Raw genomic sequence first — 19,030 nt, 5'->3', positions numbered from 1 at the left:
ATGATGATACATAGAATACAGTGCAATCAGTTCGGACATAGCACAGTGTCGCCTCTGGCTTGCTTAGTTGGGGACACTTCATTTCCAGCGATATCGTTGACTTGATTGCAAAGATATTATTTAAACTGAGCTGGATGTTGACATCACTGAATTCAATGATGAACTGTCTTTAACTGAAAAATTTGTGTTTACTATTATCATTTTGCATTATTGACACTATTTTCCTAATTAATGCTGTTCAGTTGCTTTGACACAATCTGTATTGTTAAAAGCGCTATATAAATAAAGGTGACTTGACTTGACTTGACAGTGCTCATTCAGTAAATGCACAGCTAAACAGATGTGTTTCGAATAGGGGTGATATGTGGTCCATTACGCTGGTGATAAAAACATGAACAGGTTGTCTTGACTGGAACCAAAACATCTAATTCTTGCAATGTTTTTGAGATGATAGTATGCTGATTTAGTTACTGCTTTGACATGACTACTGAAACTAAGGTCTGACTCCAGAATTACACCAAGATTCCTGACTTGATTTTTTAGTTGTTTGACCCCTAGAGTCAAAGTATGCATTCACCTTGATAACTTCATCTTTGTTTCCAAATGCAATGACTTTTACAATGTTTCTTCTTGTTTAACTGAAGAACGTTTTGACACATCCTCTGCCAACATGCATTGTCAAAGGGAGTCGATTTGCCTGTAGTCATTTGGCGATGAGGCTAGGTATCATCAGCATAGCTGTGATAGGCAATTTGATTCTTTCTCATTATTTGACTCAGTGGGAGCATATACAGGCTGAACAATAGTGGTGCAAGAATTAAGCCTTGTGGGACTCAGAAGTCCACTTAGACTTATGCTCTCCTATACTCACATAATAACCTCTCTCTTCTAAGTATGACCTGAACCATTTGAGGACCATCCCAGAAAGCCCGACCCAGTTTTCCAGTCTCTCTAGAAGTATGTTATGATCGACCGTGTCAAACGCAGCACTGAGATCTAGTAGTACCAGCACTGATATTTTGCCAGAATCAGAATTTAAGCGAATATAATTTATTATCTTTATGAGCGCTGTCTCTGTGCTGTGATGCGGTCAGAAACCAGATTGAAAATTTTTTTCTTTTAAAAACCTTTCAATAAGTCATGTGTAGTTTATGTGTATAGGCAAATTGGTATTAGCTAATAGCAAAACTTTTTTATGTATTTATTTATTTAATATATTTTTGACTAAATCTAGCATCAAGATTAGTGGTGAGCTTTAAACTAATTTCTACAGAGGTTTTGACCTTTACTCTCAAAAGTAAAGGAAGAGTTGTAGACATGATCTCTTTGGATATAAAGATGTTTTATGATGCTTACCTTTAGTGAACCTCATCAAAAACTATACAACACAAATAAAAGCATAAAGGCATAGTTATCATGACCAGAACATCACTCATGAGGAAATGTATCATACAAAAAAAAAAGATTAACGTCTTGTGACAACACCTGCATACACCACCTCATCCTCTTCTTTCTGAAAGAAACACAAATGCAAAAGATACAGAGATAAATGCTTTAGTATAATAGCAAGATTTTAGATATTTTTGTATTTTTAAAAGGCAGTCTTTACCACCAAAGAAAACCAAAGAAATCCACCTCATACCACAACACTACACTATAAAAACTTTTTAAAAAAAAACAATTCACACATGCAAGTTCAAGAGTGACAGGCCTCTTTCCACTGTAAATTCTCCTGAAGTAATTCAATTAAATAGTCTTTAAATATTCAATATATCTTTGTTACTTAATTCAGCCTAAAGTGGTTAGCTGGTCAAAACGGTGAACAAGAACAAAACATCTTAACATGAAACACTGGCATAAATCAGCTGAGATCAGCAAAAGCATTATTATTTTTTTCAGCAGGGTGTAGCTTATTGGTTTAACATAAATCCACCAAATAATAAAATAAATTGTCATGATGATGTACAATTGTGGCATCAACACAAACAGCATCAACAGAGATTAAAGAAATTCTTGTTTTGCAAAGTTTTATGGTTTCTTTAATGTCACTGTTATGACAGCAGTACAAAATAACTCTCTATTGAACATTATAATACAACTCATTTTACTCTCAGCTCTGTTTAATTTTAACACATTTTTGGTTGGTCTAATGAAGGCTGGAATATTCACACTCTTTCTCTCTCACAGACAAAGTAATGTTTTCAGAGTTTTTTGTTTTTCCTGTTTCCTGTTGAACTGTTTAACAGTGTCTGTTTCGGTCAGAAACACCCTGAGCTATAACGTTTTTACCAGTAAAGAGTATGAACCGTTATTTTGTACTTCAGAAATAACATACTCCATTTGTGCTGTTCTCTTACTCCTTGTATCTAAATGTTTTTCTTTTCAAATGGCTTCACACTGTATATGCTCGTGTTAAACAGTGTGTTGCATGTAACACATCTATCTGATTGCTGCAAAATGCTCAGCTAAATTAAGATTAGCTGTCTTCTATGAGGAAATTCAGCTGAGCATTTTGCAGCATTCATGTTTTGTTAGTGTGTAGTTTATCACTTGTATATCTGTCTGTACAGTTGTTTACAGTTTTTTATTGCTTTGGTGCAATTTTCAAAACCAAGTGTTAGATTTTCAAAACTTTTAATACTAATATCACAACAGTTCATCAAAAGTGCACGTTTATTCAAAACATTTCAGCATGTTTTCAATTGTTTTATTATAATACACAAAATCATTTTCACTACACAAAATAAGTGTTTCATCTATATATTTCATTCCATTCACAGTAACTGTCTTTCATAATAATATTACTATCAAATTTTTAATTTGCATCTCTTCTTGTTCAGTTTAATACATTTGTCTATTGTTTAATCCAAATTATGTTAATCGTTAATCAGTGAATCATTTGGTACATCTATTCTGTAGATACAGATTCTATATACATTTATTTTCTAGGACACATTTCTCAATAGTTACAGTGGGTCTTTTTCAAAAAACTTCACACAACTCTCCTAACCAGTGATTGATTCTGATTGTTCAACAGCTGTGTTTTATTCACGATAAAGCACGGCTATAACCACTTCACCCAATTGTTCGGTTTATCACTGTGCAACACCCTTAGCAACATAGACAAAACATTTAGCATCAAAACGGTTCCATGTATTAAGAATTTCAGCAAAATTAACTGTTTATTATTATGTGATGAATTATGAGTGACCCCTGCTAGCATTACTTTGCGTCATTCACTTTTAATTTTGAGGCCATGCCCTTCCTGTTGTCAAAAAAGGTGGGCAGCCTGCTGTGGGCCCCAGTACCAGTGTGAAATGCGGGCCATAGTGTTTGGCGATATGCTCAATTGTTATATCGTCCATCTGTGAGATCGTCGATACACGATATTATCATGCTAATTTATTTAATTATTTATTTACTTACTTTCATTGCCGGAAAGTGAACCAACACCAGCATAAGGCTAAAAGCAGCCTAATGTTATTAATATGACTGAATTTGTATTTAACATGATAACAGTTTATAGAAACATTGTAAGTTACTAATTATAATGCTTACATTTCCTCAGTTATTCGAAAAGCAGCTACAGAAAACGAGCAAAGAACATTTACGTTACCAAAGAACATGACTTAAGTCTAGTGCAAGTATTATGCACTTTAAAAAACACTATAATCAGTGAAGCTATCTACACTGTATGATGAATAAAATCTCTTACCCCTTATTTACACTGCACATATGTGCAGCGCATTACGGCTCCGATGCTGCCACCGTAGCTGATCACGGCCATTCTAGTCAATGCTTTTGTTTATTACAGCCAAACCGCGACACGTTTCAAGTGCCCCAGAAGCGGCTCTCCACGCTGCATCGCTAAAGATAGGCGCCTAGTCTATTTTTGATGGATAATAATAATAATAATCGTCTTGCTATCATCAAAGGCATCGGCAACAGGCGACATCTCTGACTATCGTCAATACACGATACTATTGTCTATCAGCACAACCCTAGCTGGCCATGTATGGGCTCCATACGTGGGGCCCCAGTGGAATGTGTTTTTTGAACATTAAAGCATGTCAACATATTCTGTTAAACCAAATACACAAAATAATGATCTTTAAAAAAGCATCATATGACCCCTTTAAAACACAATACCTTTTAATCAGTGTTAATTTTGACAGGCATTTTTTATTTAGTCTTAGTCTTTATCTTGAGACGAAAATGCTTAATAGTCTGTCACATTTTAGTAATTTGAGTCTTTCATCGTTTTAGTCTAGTTTTAGTCGACGAAAAGTCATTGCATTTTTGTCAACTTTTAGTGATTACTTTTAGTCATTATTTTAGTCAAACTGCTGTTACCAACATTTATTTTGGTAGATATTTTATATGTAGTTTTCAAACAAAAATAATCATTCATTCTTCTCTCTTTAGACCAAATCAATTAAGCTTATGAGAAATTTGAATCAAGGATTGAATGGAAAAACTTGAATAAATGATGACAAATTTCATTTTTGGGTGAACTATCCCTTTAACAGTAGTGAAAAGGGAGCAACTTATAAAAATTATAGTTGTTCATATATAATATAGATAATATATATAATTTATACATTTTGAAAAAGAAGCATAATAAGACAAATACTAAAGAGATACAAATTAAACTAATTTTTCAGATACAGTAGATTTACTTAACATTTGTACATTTATTTAACATCTTTTGTTGGTTAACATTATAATTTAATCTTGGAGTAAAGTTTTTTTTTTTTTTTTTTTTAGATTTAAGTACAGTAAATTTTTTAATTAATTTTAAGTACAACACATTTTTATTTAATCATTATTTAAGTTTTTTATTTACCTGTTTGTAAGCACAGTGCAGTGTTAATGTCCAAACATTACAAGTTCATTACAAGTTGCATTTAGAATATTAAAGTGGCTGACTACAATAAACATTCTTATTGGGAATAAAACTGCCTTATTTTTGAACTGTGCAGAGCTGTAGCTGAATAGTTAGGCCTACTACGCTACTGTATTTTAATGTTGGTCATTATGGTGGTACTTTGAGAGCCAAATATTTTCTGAGGTGGTACTTAGTATAAAAAGTTTGAGAACTACTGTCTTACAAGTAACTATGCTTCTAACCACAGGTCGAGAGCTGTGGTTCCAGTTCCAAACTCGTAAGTTTGCGATGCTGTTTGTAAATCTTTGTTTAAACTATGGATTCAGGAAACACTCAATCGTTTAACTTTGTTGATAACAACTGAACTTATGACCATCCCTTACAAAAATCACCCATGGTTTTACTACACTAACCATAGTCTAACCATGGTTTTTGTAGTTAAACTGTGGTTTTAAAAATGGTAATCAATTAAAAAAAACATGGTTAACTACACTTTTACTACAATAAAACCATGGTTAATTTTCATAAAGGATAGTTGGCTTAACAGTGCTTTGGGGAAACACACCCCTGAGTGTTTCTTCTATCTCAATCTCTTTTTCTCACGTTCAAATTAGCAGAACTATCTTCAGCTTTTAGTCTTACATGAAACTCAAGCATTCAAATGTGTTTATTTCTGCAGAATCAACCATGTGACAAGGACTATTTGTGTAGCAGTGTGAGTGACTGTTAACTGTGTTGCAGCCTATGAAGATTGAGGATGTTGCCTTATAAGGCAGTTGTCTATGTAGACAGTGAAGCAGCTCTCTACGGTTTGGAACTGAACTCACATTTCTTTTTTTACTTTTAATTTACACATCCCCGTTTTTTACATTAAGTTGCAACTTTACACAACTAATTATATAAAACTAAAATATAACCTCCACCTCAGTGATACAATGTAATTTGTACAGTGTCAACTTGAAAATGTATTGTCTTACCGCTTTTTGTGCATTTCTTTTGTAGAATGTTGGATCAGCGTATGTTATCTCTTCTCCACGGGTCTGATCTGTTTAAAAAATAATGACAGATGTTAAAAGAGCAAAAACTGTTATATATAACTGTTAGATATATCAGCAGTATGTTACACTTGCCCTCTTGTTCTGCTCTACTTTTTTTCTTGCAGATCCAGAAGATCACAACTGCCGCTACAATCAACAGAAATCCAGCAGCAGCAGAGATCAGCACAATCAGAGGTACAGAGTCTGGAGAATGAGAAGGAGTTTGTGCGCCTGATGCTGTAACAGCTAAGGAGAGACAATCTGATTTTAGTCTCAGATGCCTGCAGTCAGTTCAATGACCTTCTGAGACTAGTCTGACCAGCATGGGCCTCTTTAACATGTGTATGGCTTAAATGTGTTTGTTCAGAAAGTGTAAAGAGATTGCATGCTTTGGCTTTGTTAAGAATTTTTTAGCAGAGAAAACAGGCAAAATAACAGGCCTTATTTGTAACAACACATATTTCTTGTTTATGTATTTAATTGTTGTGTTGTAAAAGCAATATCACCCACACAACTGTGCTGTTGATCTGAACATCTGTCATTACCTGGAGCACTTTCAGATGATGAAGGATTTTGTGGAGTGATGGTAGGAGTGGACGGACGAACTGGAAAATATTAGAAAACCACAGAGATGTGAATAACATCAACATAATCTATTTGTCAGTCTTGTTAAGTTTTGAATGAGAGATTGTCATTTATTGTGAAATTATTGTGATGTCAGTCAGTCACATCAGTGCTGATACTGACAGTCCTGATTTTCACTCCTAATGAAATAAAATAAAAAAATATATGTCCAGCTACAAAATAAAAGACACAAAATCTAATGTAGTTAGAACTTAAAGGGGTCATATGATGTTGCTAAAAATAACATTATTTTGTGTATTTGGTGTAATGAAATGTGTTTATGCTGTTTAAGGTTCAAAAAACATTATTTTCCACATACTGTACATTATTGTTTCTCCTCTATGCTCCGCCTTTCTGAAATGCGTACATTTTTACAAAGCTCATCGGTCTGAAAAGCGAGGTGTGCTCTGATTGGCCAGCTATCCAGTGCATTGTGATTGGCCGAATACTTCAAGCGTGAGATGGAAATGTTACACCCCTTACCATATCGTGATGCCTTGTCCCGGCCGGAGCAACGAGACAAAAACATTAAAACCCATTACAAACGAGGCATTTGTTGCATCCAGTTGGGACATAATTGCGGATTATAATGACTTATACTGTCTTTTTACGTGTTGTGTTGCATCGCGCCTCGTAAACAAAACCATGTCTGCATTTGTGATCGGAGAAATGACAAACAACAAGCGCTACTCTACACTGCTCAAAACTTGCGTTTGAATCATCAGTGGCAAATCCTTTAAATATAAAAAACGTACTTACAGTCTGTGAGTCAGAACAGCCGGCATTATAGTCTACTCTCCCAGGATCAGTAAACAGTCCTCCATAAAATGCGCTGGACACATCTGAATATTTGGGTTGAACTGTTCTAAAACAGTGTTGTAAATACAACTTAACCACTGATTTCTAGTCGTGTCCTCTTTTGGAAAGCCAAACAAAGTAGTTTCGCTTTCACAACGAAACAGCGTCACACACCGCGGCCTTGAGTGAGCGGAGGCCGGAGGCCTAGAGTGAGCCGCGGCCTAGAGTGAGTGGAGGCCAGCTTGAGTGAGCAGAGGCGGGCGGACTTGAGAACGGCACAGCCAGCGGATTCGACAAAGGAGCGGCTGGCGGGCTTGCGGCAACCACATGTGATGACCCCGGGCTGGACTCCGCTTCGTCCACGGTGAAAGCATATAAAGAATATCTCTTTGGATTTGAGACTTTAGTCTTTGCAACTTTGTTTCGCAAAATATATATTTGATATAAAATATAAAAATATACTTTTTATATATTTTACATTTTCATCAACTTTTACTACTACAATAATCTGTGAAGTGTTCCCTTTAAAAAAGATACCAAATTTAAGTCTGTGCTCTGAAGTATTCAATATTTTTTAACAATTAAGTTGGAAAAGTCCTTTTCAAGTCTATGCTCAAAAAGTGGGACAGACAGTTAACAGGTAAACAAACTTTTAAACTAAGCAAGGCACTGTCACTTCAGGACTACAGTTGAAGAGCTCTCACATACAACACAGAAGTGTTTTGTATTTTGGGTCTGTACAGTTGCTTTTGAATAGCTCAAATTGACCCACGAACAGTAAGATTGTATAAAATTTCTGTATGCACATCTCATAACAAATCAGCGTTGAAACTTTGCATGCACACTAAGAAATAAATATTTGAGAAAACTTAAAATAATACGGCAACTTGATGCAGTAAGACTTTTGAGTTCTCTCAACAATAGTTTCTTTAGTTCTGCTCAGTAAAGATACTTTGTTTAGTCAATGTAAATTAGTTTGATCATGCAATGCTGATTGTCTTATTTTGCTAATAGAAAAATTCTTGTCACAGCAACTGATAAAACAATTACTGTCATTGGGGTAATACATTTTTTTCTGTTGCCTGGATGAAAAAACAATGTGTTAATAGTCATCACATTATGGAGTTTTTGTTTGCTTATGAACAACATATGTTAATGGTCAACTTGGTCCAATAAGTAGACAATATTGTCTTTGCTTGTTAAACAATTTCCAAAATTAAGATCCAAAATACAGGCTCTAAAATATGAACATACTCTAGGCCTCAAAACAAGACACACTAACCTCAAGAGTGGTGACAACCAACAAATGTTAAAAAGAGGAGCTCTTTACATCACAGTACAACAAATAACTAACAATAATGATAAAACAACAACAACATTTTTTTAAATGAAGTCCGCAAACAGCAAAAAAAATATCCTATAACAGTAACTGCATAATTTATTCTTGCTGCAATGCATGCTGGGAACTCACAAAGCCTTAATTAACATTTCAACAATATTAAATGCTTTGTTCAGTCAACTGTGTTTGACTAGTTGGGTCAACATTTGGGGTAATTTTGTTGGTCTGGAAATGTTAGAATACATTTAAAAATATATATGAAATATATTTAAGTGTGATTTCAAATATAGCATCCTGAAAGAGTTATGAAAAATAAGTACTGTTTACATTGTGAATAAAAGGAAGACAGGAAAAATGGAACTGTAATTCTCTACTCACCATGAACAGTAACATTGAATCTCTTGGTTATCTCCTTATTCCCAGCAATGATGCTTAGTTTATAATCTCCAGAGTCTGTGGTTCTGGTGTTTGTGATGGTCAGAGATCCAGTCTGATGATCCAGCTTCAGTCTGTCTCTGAATCTCCCATCATTTTCATATTCAGGAATTTTTGCTTTAGCTATGCGAGTGCTATTAAATCTCCACTCAATCTCATCATCTTTGTGTAGTTCAGCAACATCATTAAGAAGAGTGACAGATTGTCCCTCCATCACTGACATTGACTTCACTTCATCAGTATCACCAAAGACAACTAAAGAGAATCAAAAGGAACAGTCACTCAACACAGATGAAAGCTCATGGCTCACATAAATGAGTCATTTCCTCTTGTTTATCTATAGTTAAACTGTTGTTTATCTTTCTGTTGCTTTTTATATTTTTACAGCTGTCCACTAATTTGACACAATAGTGAATTAAACATTAGAAATGTGATCTCTTTGGATTACAGGAACAAATAAAGTACAGTACAGCAGCATTTATTTTGGTAAATTAAAAGCGTTAGTGGAAAAATTGCTTAAGAAACTGATAGTAAATAAAAACTAGATGTTCAGTAACTCACTGAAATAAATGCATCTTAAAATAGAAACACTATAGACTAATTTCCAGATGACAAAAAAACAACAAAAAACATAGCTTATAATGGAATTAATTTAGAACTATATCTATGGAAAATATAGAAGTATAGAACATTTATACTTGCCAACCAGATGCCATAAGCACATACAATATAAAAGTACTGGGTAAATCATTTTCATTTGAGCAGCTCTCTAAATTACTAGAAATAATAAAACAATTTTTTTTATATTTTCAAGTTTGAAATAAAATGGAAGTGGCATTAAACCAATTAGCAGTCTTACTGAAACTTTTTTTATCTGAACTATCTTAAGTTAACAGGAGGTGGGACATCATGGGTTAAATAGTGTCGAGATGTGTACTGTGTGTGAGTGAGTGTGTGTGTGATGGTGTCAGTTTGTGAGATTTTTCCAGTTCAAACCAGTATTAATTAGTCTCTGTTGCTGACTGTCACAGTTCCGTGTAGCATGAACTCATACGAAGTTGAAAGTAAAAGTCTTTATTATATCCACACACGGTAATCCACAACAGGAAGGCTTAATGCACAAGTACACTTTGACGAGACCGAACAAAGACACACTGAACTGACTACAACTTATAAGGGAGAGTAAATGAGGATAATGACAAGACACACCTGAACATAATGACACAATTAAGGGAAAACAGAAACTAGGTCAAGGAACATGAGGGATGAAATGTTTGAGTTACTACTGCATAAAGGGACAAATTAAAGTACAGGCCTACCGGGCACATGCCCAAAGCACTAGACGAGAAGGGGCCCCAGGCAAGCTATGGGCGGGCCCAGTCAGACCACCAACGAAGACTTTGACAAACAAACATGTATGCTTTCTGGGATAGCTGGTGTTACCAGTATTACTTGGTGTTCAGCTGTACAATGATTAGATTATTTGGCCACCACAGTACTGCCCCCAATGTTGCTTTGTTTTTTTATATAAATACAATTTCTTTAGTTTAGTTGGACCATCTATGCTACAATTGTTAACTGAAAGTGTTACGATAGCAAACACTGTGGGACAAAATAAAATAAATAAATAAATAGCCTCCCACAATGAATATAGCAGAGGATTTTGTTTTCAAGCAAAATGTAAACGTAAAGTGAAAGATTACTTCTTAAACAAGAGAAGATGAATATATGGTTTTATTGGCACAAAACAAACTTGCAAACCTGCAAACACTGCTACCAACAAATTTAGCTTTCATTTTTTGTTTTCTTTTTGAAAAGCCTGTTGACTTGTGCTGTTTAACTGATGTTGCACAGGCAGTGTTTGCTAATTTAACACTTTGTGTAATTTATTAGTCACTAAATACAGTATGTGATGTGCCACATGTAGTAGGATGGTCCCTTAAGAACAGTGTGTGGCTCTCGTGGTGAGTATGTTAAGCCATTACCTACCTATATAAACACAGGTGAGATCTCACCCTGTGTCCCAATGTTTATACTATCCATCCTAAATAGAATTAGTGTGTCCTAAAGCATAGTATGTTGAAAAGAGTATGCCAAAAGTACCTAGATGGTCTACTAATAATAAAAAGCTTTAAAGAAAAACTACAAACATGGGAGATGGGCGTTACCAACTGTTAAGTAGAGAGTTTTAGATAAAGGGTTTTGAGTTACTAATAATCAACATCTAACCTGAAATAAACAAGTTTAATGTTGTCTGTGTTATATTTCATCTGCAACAACAGTGTGAACTTTTATAAACATCTATTTGGCCATTGGAAAAAAAACATATTTTCATACTCTTTGTCTGGTTTTGTTTGTATTGTATTGTGTTGTTTGTATTCTTTCATGTGGATGTGAATTTCCCTCTTTTATTTCTCCTGGATTAATAAAGTGACTTTCTGAGCTATTCAGTATAGTGAGTTTGGGATAAAAAGTAACATAAGGTATTTCAACCACCCCAACTAGTAATGTTTATGAGTGTCTGGCTTTGTTTCAAGTTAATTGTTGACATTTCAGGGTAGTTCTGTTTCTGTTGTTGAGCTTAATGTGTTTTAGTATTGACTATAGAGAAATAAATCTGTGATTTGGTGGCATTACGTCTTTGCTTTTCATTTATCATTCAGTTGGAAGCCTGCCATTGGGGAGGGGGGTGTTTGTATTCTTAGGTATTTTAGGGTGTCCATGTGAAACTGATTAGGCCACAGTTACACATGCCTCGTCTTATGCAGTTTTGATAATATATGTTTTATAAGCTATATGTCAATGTACTGTTTTATCGTTGTTGTTGTGCTTTTCATTATGAATAATAATGAATCTATCCTTCAATCATTTGGCACAGATCCCTACAGCTAGCTATGAATAGGTCATGCCTGGACTAGGATCACAGAGCAGTTTAGCAATCATTGTACTCATGGCCATTTATAAACCAGTCATCTGTTTAAATGGCAGCTCTACCTTCATGTTTCAAACTTCTGAACAGACTACAACTCTAATGCCAGTGTGACGGATCCTGATCAATATCACATCATGTTTGCTCATTCAGATACACCAGTTTAATATTATTATAAGTATTATAAGTAAGCATTATTATTATCATCATTATCATCACATTACACATTCATATATGATGTGAGTTGAGAAAATGAAAATTGAGAGAAAGATTTCCTGCATTTAAGAGCAACACTATTCTGACTGTCTGATCTTTTCTGCCCTCTAGTGGACAAATGCTTTTTGTTTCTTAAAATCTGTTTGAACTTTTAAAATGCATGAAACTTTTCTCTCAATTTTCATTTTCACCATTTATGAATATGTAATGTGATAATAATAATCATGATAATAATAATAATAATAGTAATAAAAATAATAACTACTGCATCTTGTAAGTCAAAAATTATATTTATTTTTCCAGTAACCTGAGATCACTCAACCAAATCCCCAAAGAAGTTTAATTAGTAGGATTTACGACATTGCAGTGCCCTAAACAGCCACTTTGATTTCCACATAAATTGCAGCCGTGTATCCTAACTTTGTCAGAAATTGCTGTTCCCAGCCATTTATTAAAATTAAACCTCTTCTTTCATGGCCTCATGGGATAGTAAAGTGCCCTGGTCTGGACTTTGTGGAGGTCAGTCAAGTTTTCCCACTCCATATTCAGAAACTCCATCTGTATGAATCTCACTTTGTGCACACATGGCACTGTCATTTTTGGACAAGAATAGGACCTTCCCAAACTATGTGCAAACAAATATGTACAGTGTATTTTGTTTTCTTGTGCAGTAATGTTAACCGTGAATAATGAATGCTGACTCAAAATAAAACTCATTTATTTTGAAAACAAAAGTGAAAAAACAAATTTAATCCACAGTAAATAAAAAGGAAATAATAAACATTCACATTTATATACATACGCATATCATAAAAGTATTAACATTTACAATATTGCCAAATGGTTTTGTTGCTGGGGTATTTTGAAAATTTAGTGAGGCAGTATTATTTTATAATGGCTCATTGGACTTTATTACAACTCAATTCACAATTCATAGGTTTTTTATTTAATCAAAATATCAGATGCTCACAAAAAGGGAAAATATTATGTATCTTTTACTGCATTTTTCAAAAAAACAAAAACAAAGAGAAAGTATCAAAAGCACAGATTATTCTTGTTTTAGAATATCTGATCCATCATTGAGGGCCTGATGTCTCTCCTGTTCAACTCTTCTGGATCTGATGTCATAAACCAGCACAAAGAACGCAGCCGCAGCAGCCAGACCCACCAGAGCAGTGACGACCAATCGGATCACAGCTTCAGTGCTTTTACAATAATGGACTTCATCTAAAGAGGGAACTTAAGCTCAGAAACAACATTTTCCAACTCAGTAAATACACATTAATATTATCTGAATGTGAAAGAGATTGATTCAGTAAATAAACGGTAAATGACTGCTAACATACCAAAACCCAAACGACAGAGATCGGTAATGCAGAAATGTCTGGTCTGGTTGCTGATGGGATTGCTCACCACGCAGCTGTAGGTGTTGTTATCCTGATATTCCACCTCCAGATGTAGAGAGAGACTGATGCTGAGATCAGACACACACTGTAAAAAATGTTGCTGCCTTAAATGATCAACTTGGCTGTATAAGTCATTTCAACTTGAATTACATTAAACTGACTTAAAAATATGAGCCGAATCTTGTATAACTTATTTTAAAAAGATGAAAATTTCTTAACATATTCTGATGAGTTAATGTAAAAACGTATGCTGTCTTGACTTATTGATCATACCATTTTTTGCAGTGCATTGATGCTGGACAATAAACTGTTTCCTTTGTACCAGGAGAGAGTCACATGACTCACATTCACCACTGAACACAGCAGCACACTTTTTGGGCTTGATGAACTTTCTGCTGATGAGCAACATTGTGAAATGTCACTGGTAATGGCAGGAATGGATAGTGGAGCTGCAAAACATTAAATAACAAAAGGAAATAAATAGTCACAAGACTTTTATTTGTTAGTGTTTTAAAGTGTTGTTGAATGACATTTTACTGTGACATCATTCCTTGAGTTTGTTGAATGTGGAATCATTCACTGAGTGTTTCAGTCCATTTGGTGGCCATCTAACACCTCAGGGCAGCCATGTAAGTACTATCTAATGCAGGAGCTTTCAAACTATTCACCGGTAAATAAATATTCCAGGAGCCTCCCAGAACTGCATATTTTGTACGACTCCATTATTTAACACACTGAAATAACTCATCCACTTCTATATAGTGTAGTAATAGCTCTCCGTGACTGGGTGTCTCCCAAGTAAGGAGACTAGCGAAGGTTAAATGAAACTTCGTCTCAGCTGTATTGTAAAGGGGTTCATTACACAAAGCTTTTCAATACAGTGCATGTTGTTTGCAGCCGTCTGGTGGTCAAAACAAAGACTAGCACGTACAAAACTGCCGTCTCCCATTACTGCACGCACCTGATTCTTTATCGTATATTGTATTTTACAGAAATAAAATATTATTTTATACATTTTGATGTATTTATATTATTCTAAAGAAATAAAAGTCACTGTGACAAAGACTGCAATATACTGGAAACCTGGGCATCATAGGCTAAATGACTGAAGATCACACTACCAGACTTTAAAGTCGTTCCAATTAGTGATGGGCGCGTTCGAAACACTGCTTCACGAAGCTTCAAAAAATGCTCTTCAGGAACCCATGGGTGACGTCACGGACACTATGTCCATGTTTTATACAATCTATAGGTGCGTTCGACTTCATGCGGCGCCGCGCAAACCGATCGGCGGCTGACTTGAAGCAGTGCATGCCGGTTAGAAATTTTGTCCGACTTGAACCGGAGCCGACGCCACGTCACTGTCACGTGGGGCATCAAAGTACCGCGATATCGTTTCGAGAGCAGCCGGCTGACTCAGCAGGTGCAGCTTTTTCAGAGCGACTGCAGGAGCGTTGATGAGGACACAGCTGTTGAACCACTTCTGGTTGCCCAGTTAATCATGTGACATGAAATCCCACGAAATTTTACTATATATATATAAAAAAAGAATTCAGGGCCAGATGTTGTGGGTTAAACAAAAGATAACTTCCCTTTAACACAGATGGCTATATAGTTTAAAAATGTGCAAAAGCATTCAGTACTTTCAACCTACAAATCACATCATACCTTAAAAATAACAAAATGAGCATAGGATAAAATTAAATCCACCTTCTTCTTCTGACTGGTAACACTACTCTTGCCTGCTGGTTTTTTATAGACAGCTCTAATAAAAACCCTTAATTAAATGGTAACACTTTACAATAAGGTTCATTAGTTAGCTACATTAGTTAACATGAACTAATAATGAACTGCACTTATACAGCGTTTATTAATCTTTGTTAATGTTAATTTCAACATTTACTAATACATTATTAAAATCTTGTTAACATTAGTTAATGCACTGTGAACTAACATGAACTAACAGTGAACATCTGTATTTTTATTAACTAACGTTAGCGTAGATTAGTAAATACAGTAACAAATGTATTGCTCATGGTTAGTTCATGTTAGTTAATACATTAACTAATGTTTAACTAATGAACCTTATTGTAAAGTGTTACCAATTAAATAATTACATAAATCAATCAATTAATCAAATAATTAATTTAGTTCATTGTGTGAAGGCACAATATGTAAGAATATTTTATTAAAATATCCAAAAACCACTAGAACAGCGTTATATATTTTGCTAACTTGTGTACTTACATTATCCCTAATGTTTCGAAGAATGTTTAAATCCAGAGAAATATGCAATTTAAACTAGTGACATGTTTTTGAAGACGCTTTAATATGTTGTGCGTTTTATTAGAACGGTGACGACCGCACAAAGTAGCATTATAACAGAACTTTCAAACGTATCTTGTATGATAAAACAGTGCTGCTTTTTTTTTTCACATACGCACGACCTGAAGGAGCGGAAGCGGTTGACTGTGGCATAATAAAAGCTCCGCTGCTTTCGAGCCGTGTGTCACACTCGTTCAGCGGCCTCGTTTCGCTTCGAAGGCTTTCAGCCTCATCCTGCTTTATTCTACTACGTTAATAAATCATTAGCTCATCCATGAACATGATTTCTGCCCGAGTCCTATCGGATTGCATCGGCTGTGGAGATGAAGACCACAACTCCCATGATTCCACACTCAGTCACAGCAACTATGCCTTTGATTCTTTACATATTACATATTGTGCCTTTAAGGGTTTGATTATAGCCTATTTAAATAAAACACATAACACAAGCACTAATATTTAATATTATTTAAATGTTTATTATTTATATAAAAAAATGGTATTTCTAAAAAAAAAAACATTTCCATTTGTTTTGTAAGTTTGGTCCGAGTTCTTGATGCTTTTACAACATTTTCACCAGCAGGTGTCGCCAGCATGTGCTGTTTCAAGCGCTTCGAAACATCGAATCATTTTTCGAAACAATTGGTTCAATTGATTCAATGCTTCGAAAAGCTTCGTTTCTCCCATCACTATTTCTAATCACAACAAACTCACGCAGAAACGTGCGCCTTGAAGGAGACGTGTTCTAAAATCGGCTCAAAATAGTAATCATGTTTGATACCCTTTGACTGGATGGAATCATAGTTTGAAGAGTTTGTGGCCATCATATTCTACGCGATTTTCTACGACATTAAACCCATTTATAAAATCTGCAATCTTTTAAATACACCTCAGTCCTGGCTTCATTTTTTAATCAGATGAACACTGGGAGTCATATATAAATTACTGTTTTATAAATTAATTGTTTTAAAAATCAGTGTAGCCTATTAAAGAATACTTGTCTTGCTGATGCACATTCCAGTTTAAATAAACTATGCATCAATATGGTTTAACTGTAAAGTGGAGAACAGCTTGAAAAGTATCTGTAAATATCATTTCAAATTCAAATATAAGAACCATTTTGAAATATGAATAATTAGAGAACGATATCATGTTCAATATGAAAAGGGCATACTCTCTATACTCACCATAAACAGTAACACTGAATCTCTTGGTTGTCTCAATATTATTGATAATGGTACTAACTTTATAGTCCCCAGAGTCTGTGGTTCTGGTGTTCTTGATGGTCAGAGAACCAGTTCTGTCCAGCTTTAGTCTGTCTCTGAATCTCTCATAATTTCCATATTCAGGAATATTTGCTTTAGCTATGCGAATGCTGTTAAATCTCCACTCGATTTCATCATCTCTCTGTATTTCAGTAACATCAGTGTGTAGAGTGACAGATTCTCCCTCCATCACTGATACTGACTCCACATCATGTGACTCAACATCATCAAACGCACCTGCAGAAAAAGATCAAACGACTTAAATATTTATATAATGTAAATCTTCTTAAGAAATCTTTAGTACATTATAACTTTGTAATAAAACTATTGTCATCAAAATATATGTATAACTTATATTTATAACTTACCAACCAGATACAACAAAAAGAGCAAAACAAATGTGCGAATCATTTTCCTTAAGTCTCAGATTGTCACTCTACAAGTCCAAGGAAACAAAGAGATGTCACATTATTTTAAGAAGATTTACATTTTTTGTAAAGTTGATGTTTACAGTCAAGCATAAATCCCTTTAGACAGTGGAAATGAACGCTGACCGTCTGTGCGTTACCATTAATGGGGGCGCGCTTATGAACTCGTTCAGGACGCAACACGTAGTGACGTAACCCTCTGTTCAACCAATGATAAAATTAGAGAGAGGCTGGTCCGACTGCGCTTTCGGAAATCCAGCTCACAAGTTATGGAGCTTATAATATGACAAAACGAATTGAATTTGTATTGTGTAGGCTACATTTGAATTATTGACAAGTGTCATTTAACAAAACTGAATATTATGTGGCATTTAACATAGCTCTGAATTTGATTTTTTTTTAAATATTAAACATTTGAAATTTAACACAACTGAATGTTTTTATGGTTTTTATGAGTTTTATAGACATGTATTTTCAAACAGCATTTTTTTTGGTTCTGAAATCTTAGACTACAAATATCCCGTTTTTAAAAATACAGCTTCAAGTTTTCAAGATGAAGAGGAAATTCGAAACATCAAATTCAATATTCTAAAATTCAATACGCAGAAATTTAGATCGTACAGAAAGTAGGTCAGAGGTAATCCACAGGGAAGAATAGATGATCTCCAAAAAGAAGCATTTTGGCCAATTAGTAGTTTTCTGGCACGAGCGTGCAGTTCAAGATCTACCTGATCATGAATCGCCCAGAGGTAGCCCAAGTGATTCTTAAACATTTATGGTTTATATAGCTGACCATCTTATATTAGTTTATATAGCCTACTTATATGTTAGGTTAGCATTCTCAGCATGTGAAACATTTGTCTAAGCGGTCTCTGGAGTTTGTTTTAAAGTAGGGTACAACGGGGCTAAAGGCCCACCTTAAGAAAAAATGTGCTATTCACTGCGCCTAAAATGTATAATTGCAGAAAAAATATATACGTTGTATTGAACATTAATGGAGCAACAGATTTAGTGTGAAAATAAATCATTTAAGTTGTTTATTTTGATTAAAAATCTCATAAATGTATGAGGGGCCTTTTCCCCCACACATGGGGTAATGGGGTAAAAGGCATACGGTATTGATACAAATACTTCAGCTAATTTTTACATTTTTTAAAGTTAATAAACAATCATGTTCTAAACAATCATTTTAGCAAAGTTTGTACTATTTTCTGCTTATTTTGAAAAATAAAAGAATTAATTTTTGTTCAATAAATATACTGTCATTAAAATATGTTCATAAAAATATAAACAAATAAAATTTTAAAATACAGAAACAAAATAATTTTAATAAGTAAAGA

General features: G+C 34.5%; 2 protein-coding genes across 2 annotated transcripts in view; both read right to left on the bottom strand.

The window, feature by feature from the left end:
• Positions 1-12,079, bottom strand: part of LOC107570685 (CD48 antigen-like) — a 41,951-nt gene extending 29,872 nt beyond the window's left edge. Inside the window, exons 1-2 of the mRNA XM_016256943.1 lie at positions 12,031-12,079; positions 9,065-9,376 (exon numbers count right to left, since the gene is read on the bottom strand). Coding sequence (XP_016112429.1) covers positions 9,065-9,376; positions 12,031-12,079 — 361 coding nt within the window. The remainder of the gene's footprint in view (positions 1-9,064; positions 9,377-12,030) is intronic.
• Positions 12,080-13,314: 1,235 nt separating this feature from the next.
• Positions 13,315-17,673, bottom strand: LOC107570684 (CD48 antigen-like). The gene is made up of 5 exons (XM_016256942.1): positions 17,631-17,673; positions 17,185-17,499; positions 13,946-14,121; positions 13,625-13,757; positions 13,315-13,505 (listed from the first exon to the last, which is right to left on the bottom strand). The coding sequence occupies exons 1-5, from the start codon at positions 17,671-17,673 to the stop codon at positions 13,315-13,317; spliced, it is 858 nt and encodes a 285-aa protein (XP_016112428.1).
• Positions 17,674-19,030: the final 1,357 nt, after the last annotated feature.

Source organism: Sinocyclocheilus grahami, unplaced genomic scaffold (genome assembly GCF_001515645.1).
Source record: "Sinocyclocheilus grahami isolate Dianchi unplaced genomic scaffold, SAMN03320097.WGS_v1.1 scaffold1492.1, whole genome shotgun sequence".
In the NCBI taxonomy this organism is placed as follows: Eukaryota; Metazoa; Chordata; class Actinopteri; order Cypriniformes; family Cyprinidae; genus Sinocyclocheilus; species Sinocyclocheilus grahami.
The sequence above is the reverse complement of the archived record's forward strand: the minus strand, read 5'-3'. Positions and strand labels throughout refer to the sequence as shown.

What these genes read in the sequence shown, in the direction of transcription:
- LOC107570684 (XM_016256942.1), bottom strand. Translation starts at nt 17,673, where the DNA reads ATGATTCGCACATTTGTTTTGCTCTTTTTGTTGTATCTGGTTG. An exon ending in ATTCAGTGTTACTGTTTATG is followed by an intron (nt 14,122 to 17,184) that starts GTGAGTATAGAG and finishes AATGTTTTGCAG; the next exon opens with CTCCACTATCCATTCCTGCC. An exon ending in CTGCATTACCGATCTCTGTC is followed by an intron (nt 13,506 to 13,624) that starts GTTTGGGTTTTG and finishes TCTGAGCTTAAG; the next exon opens with TTCCCTCTTTAGATGAAGTC.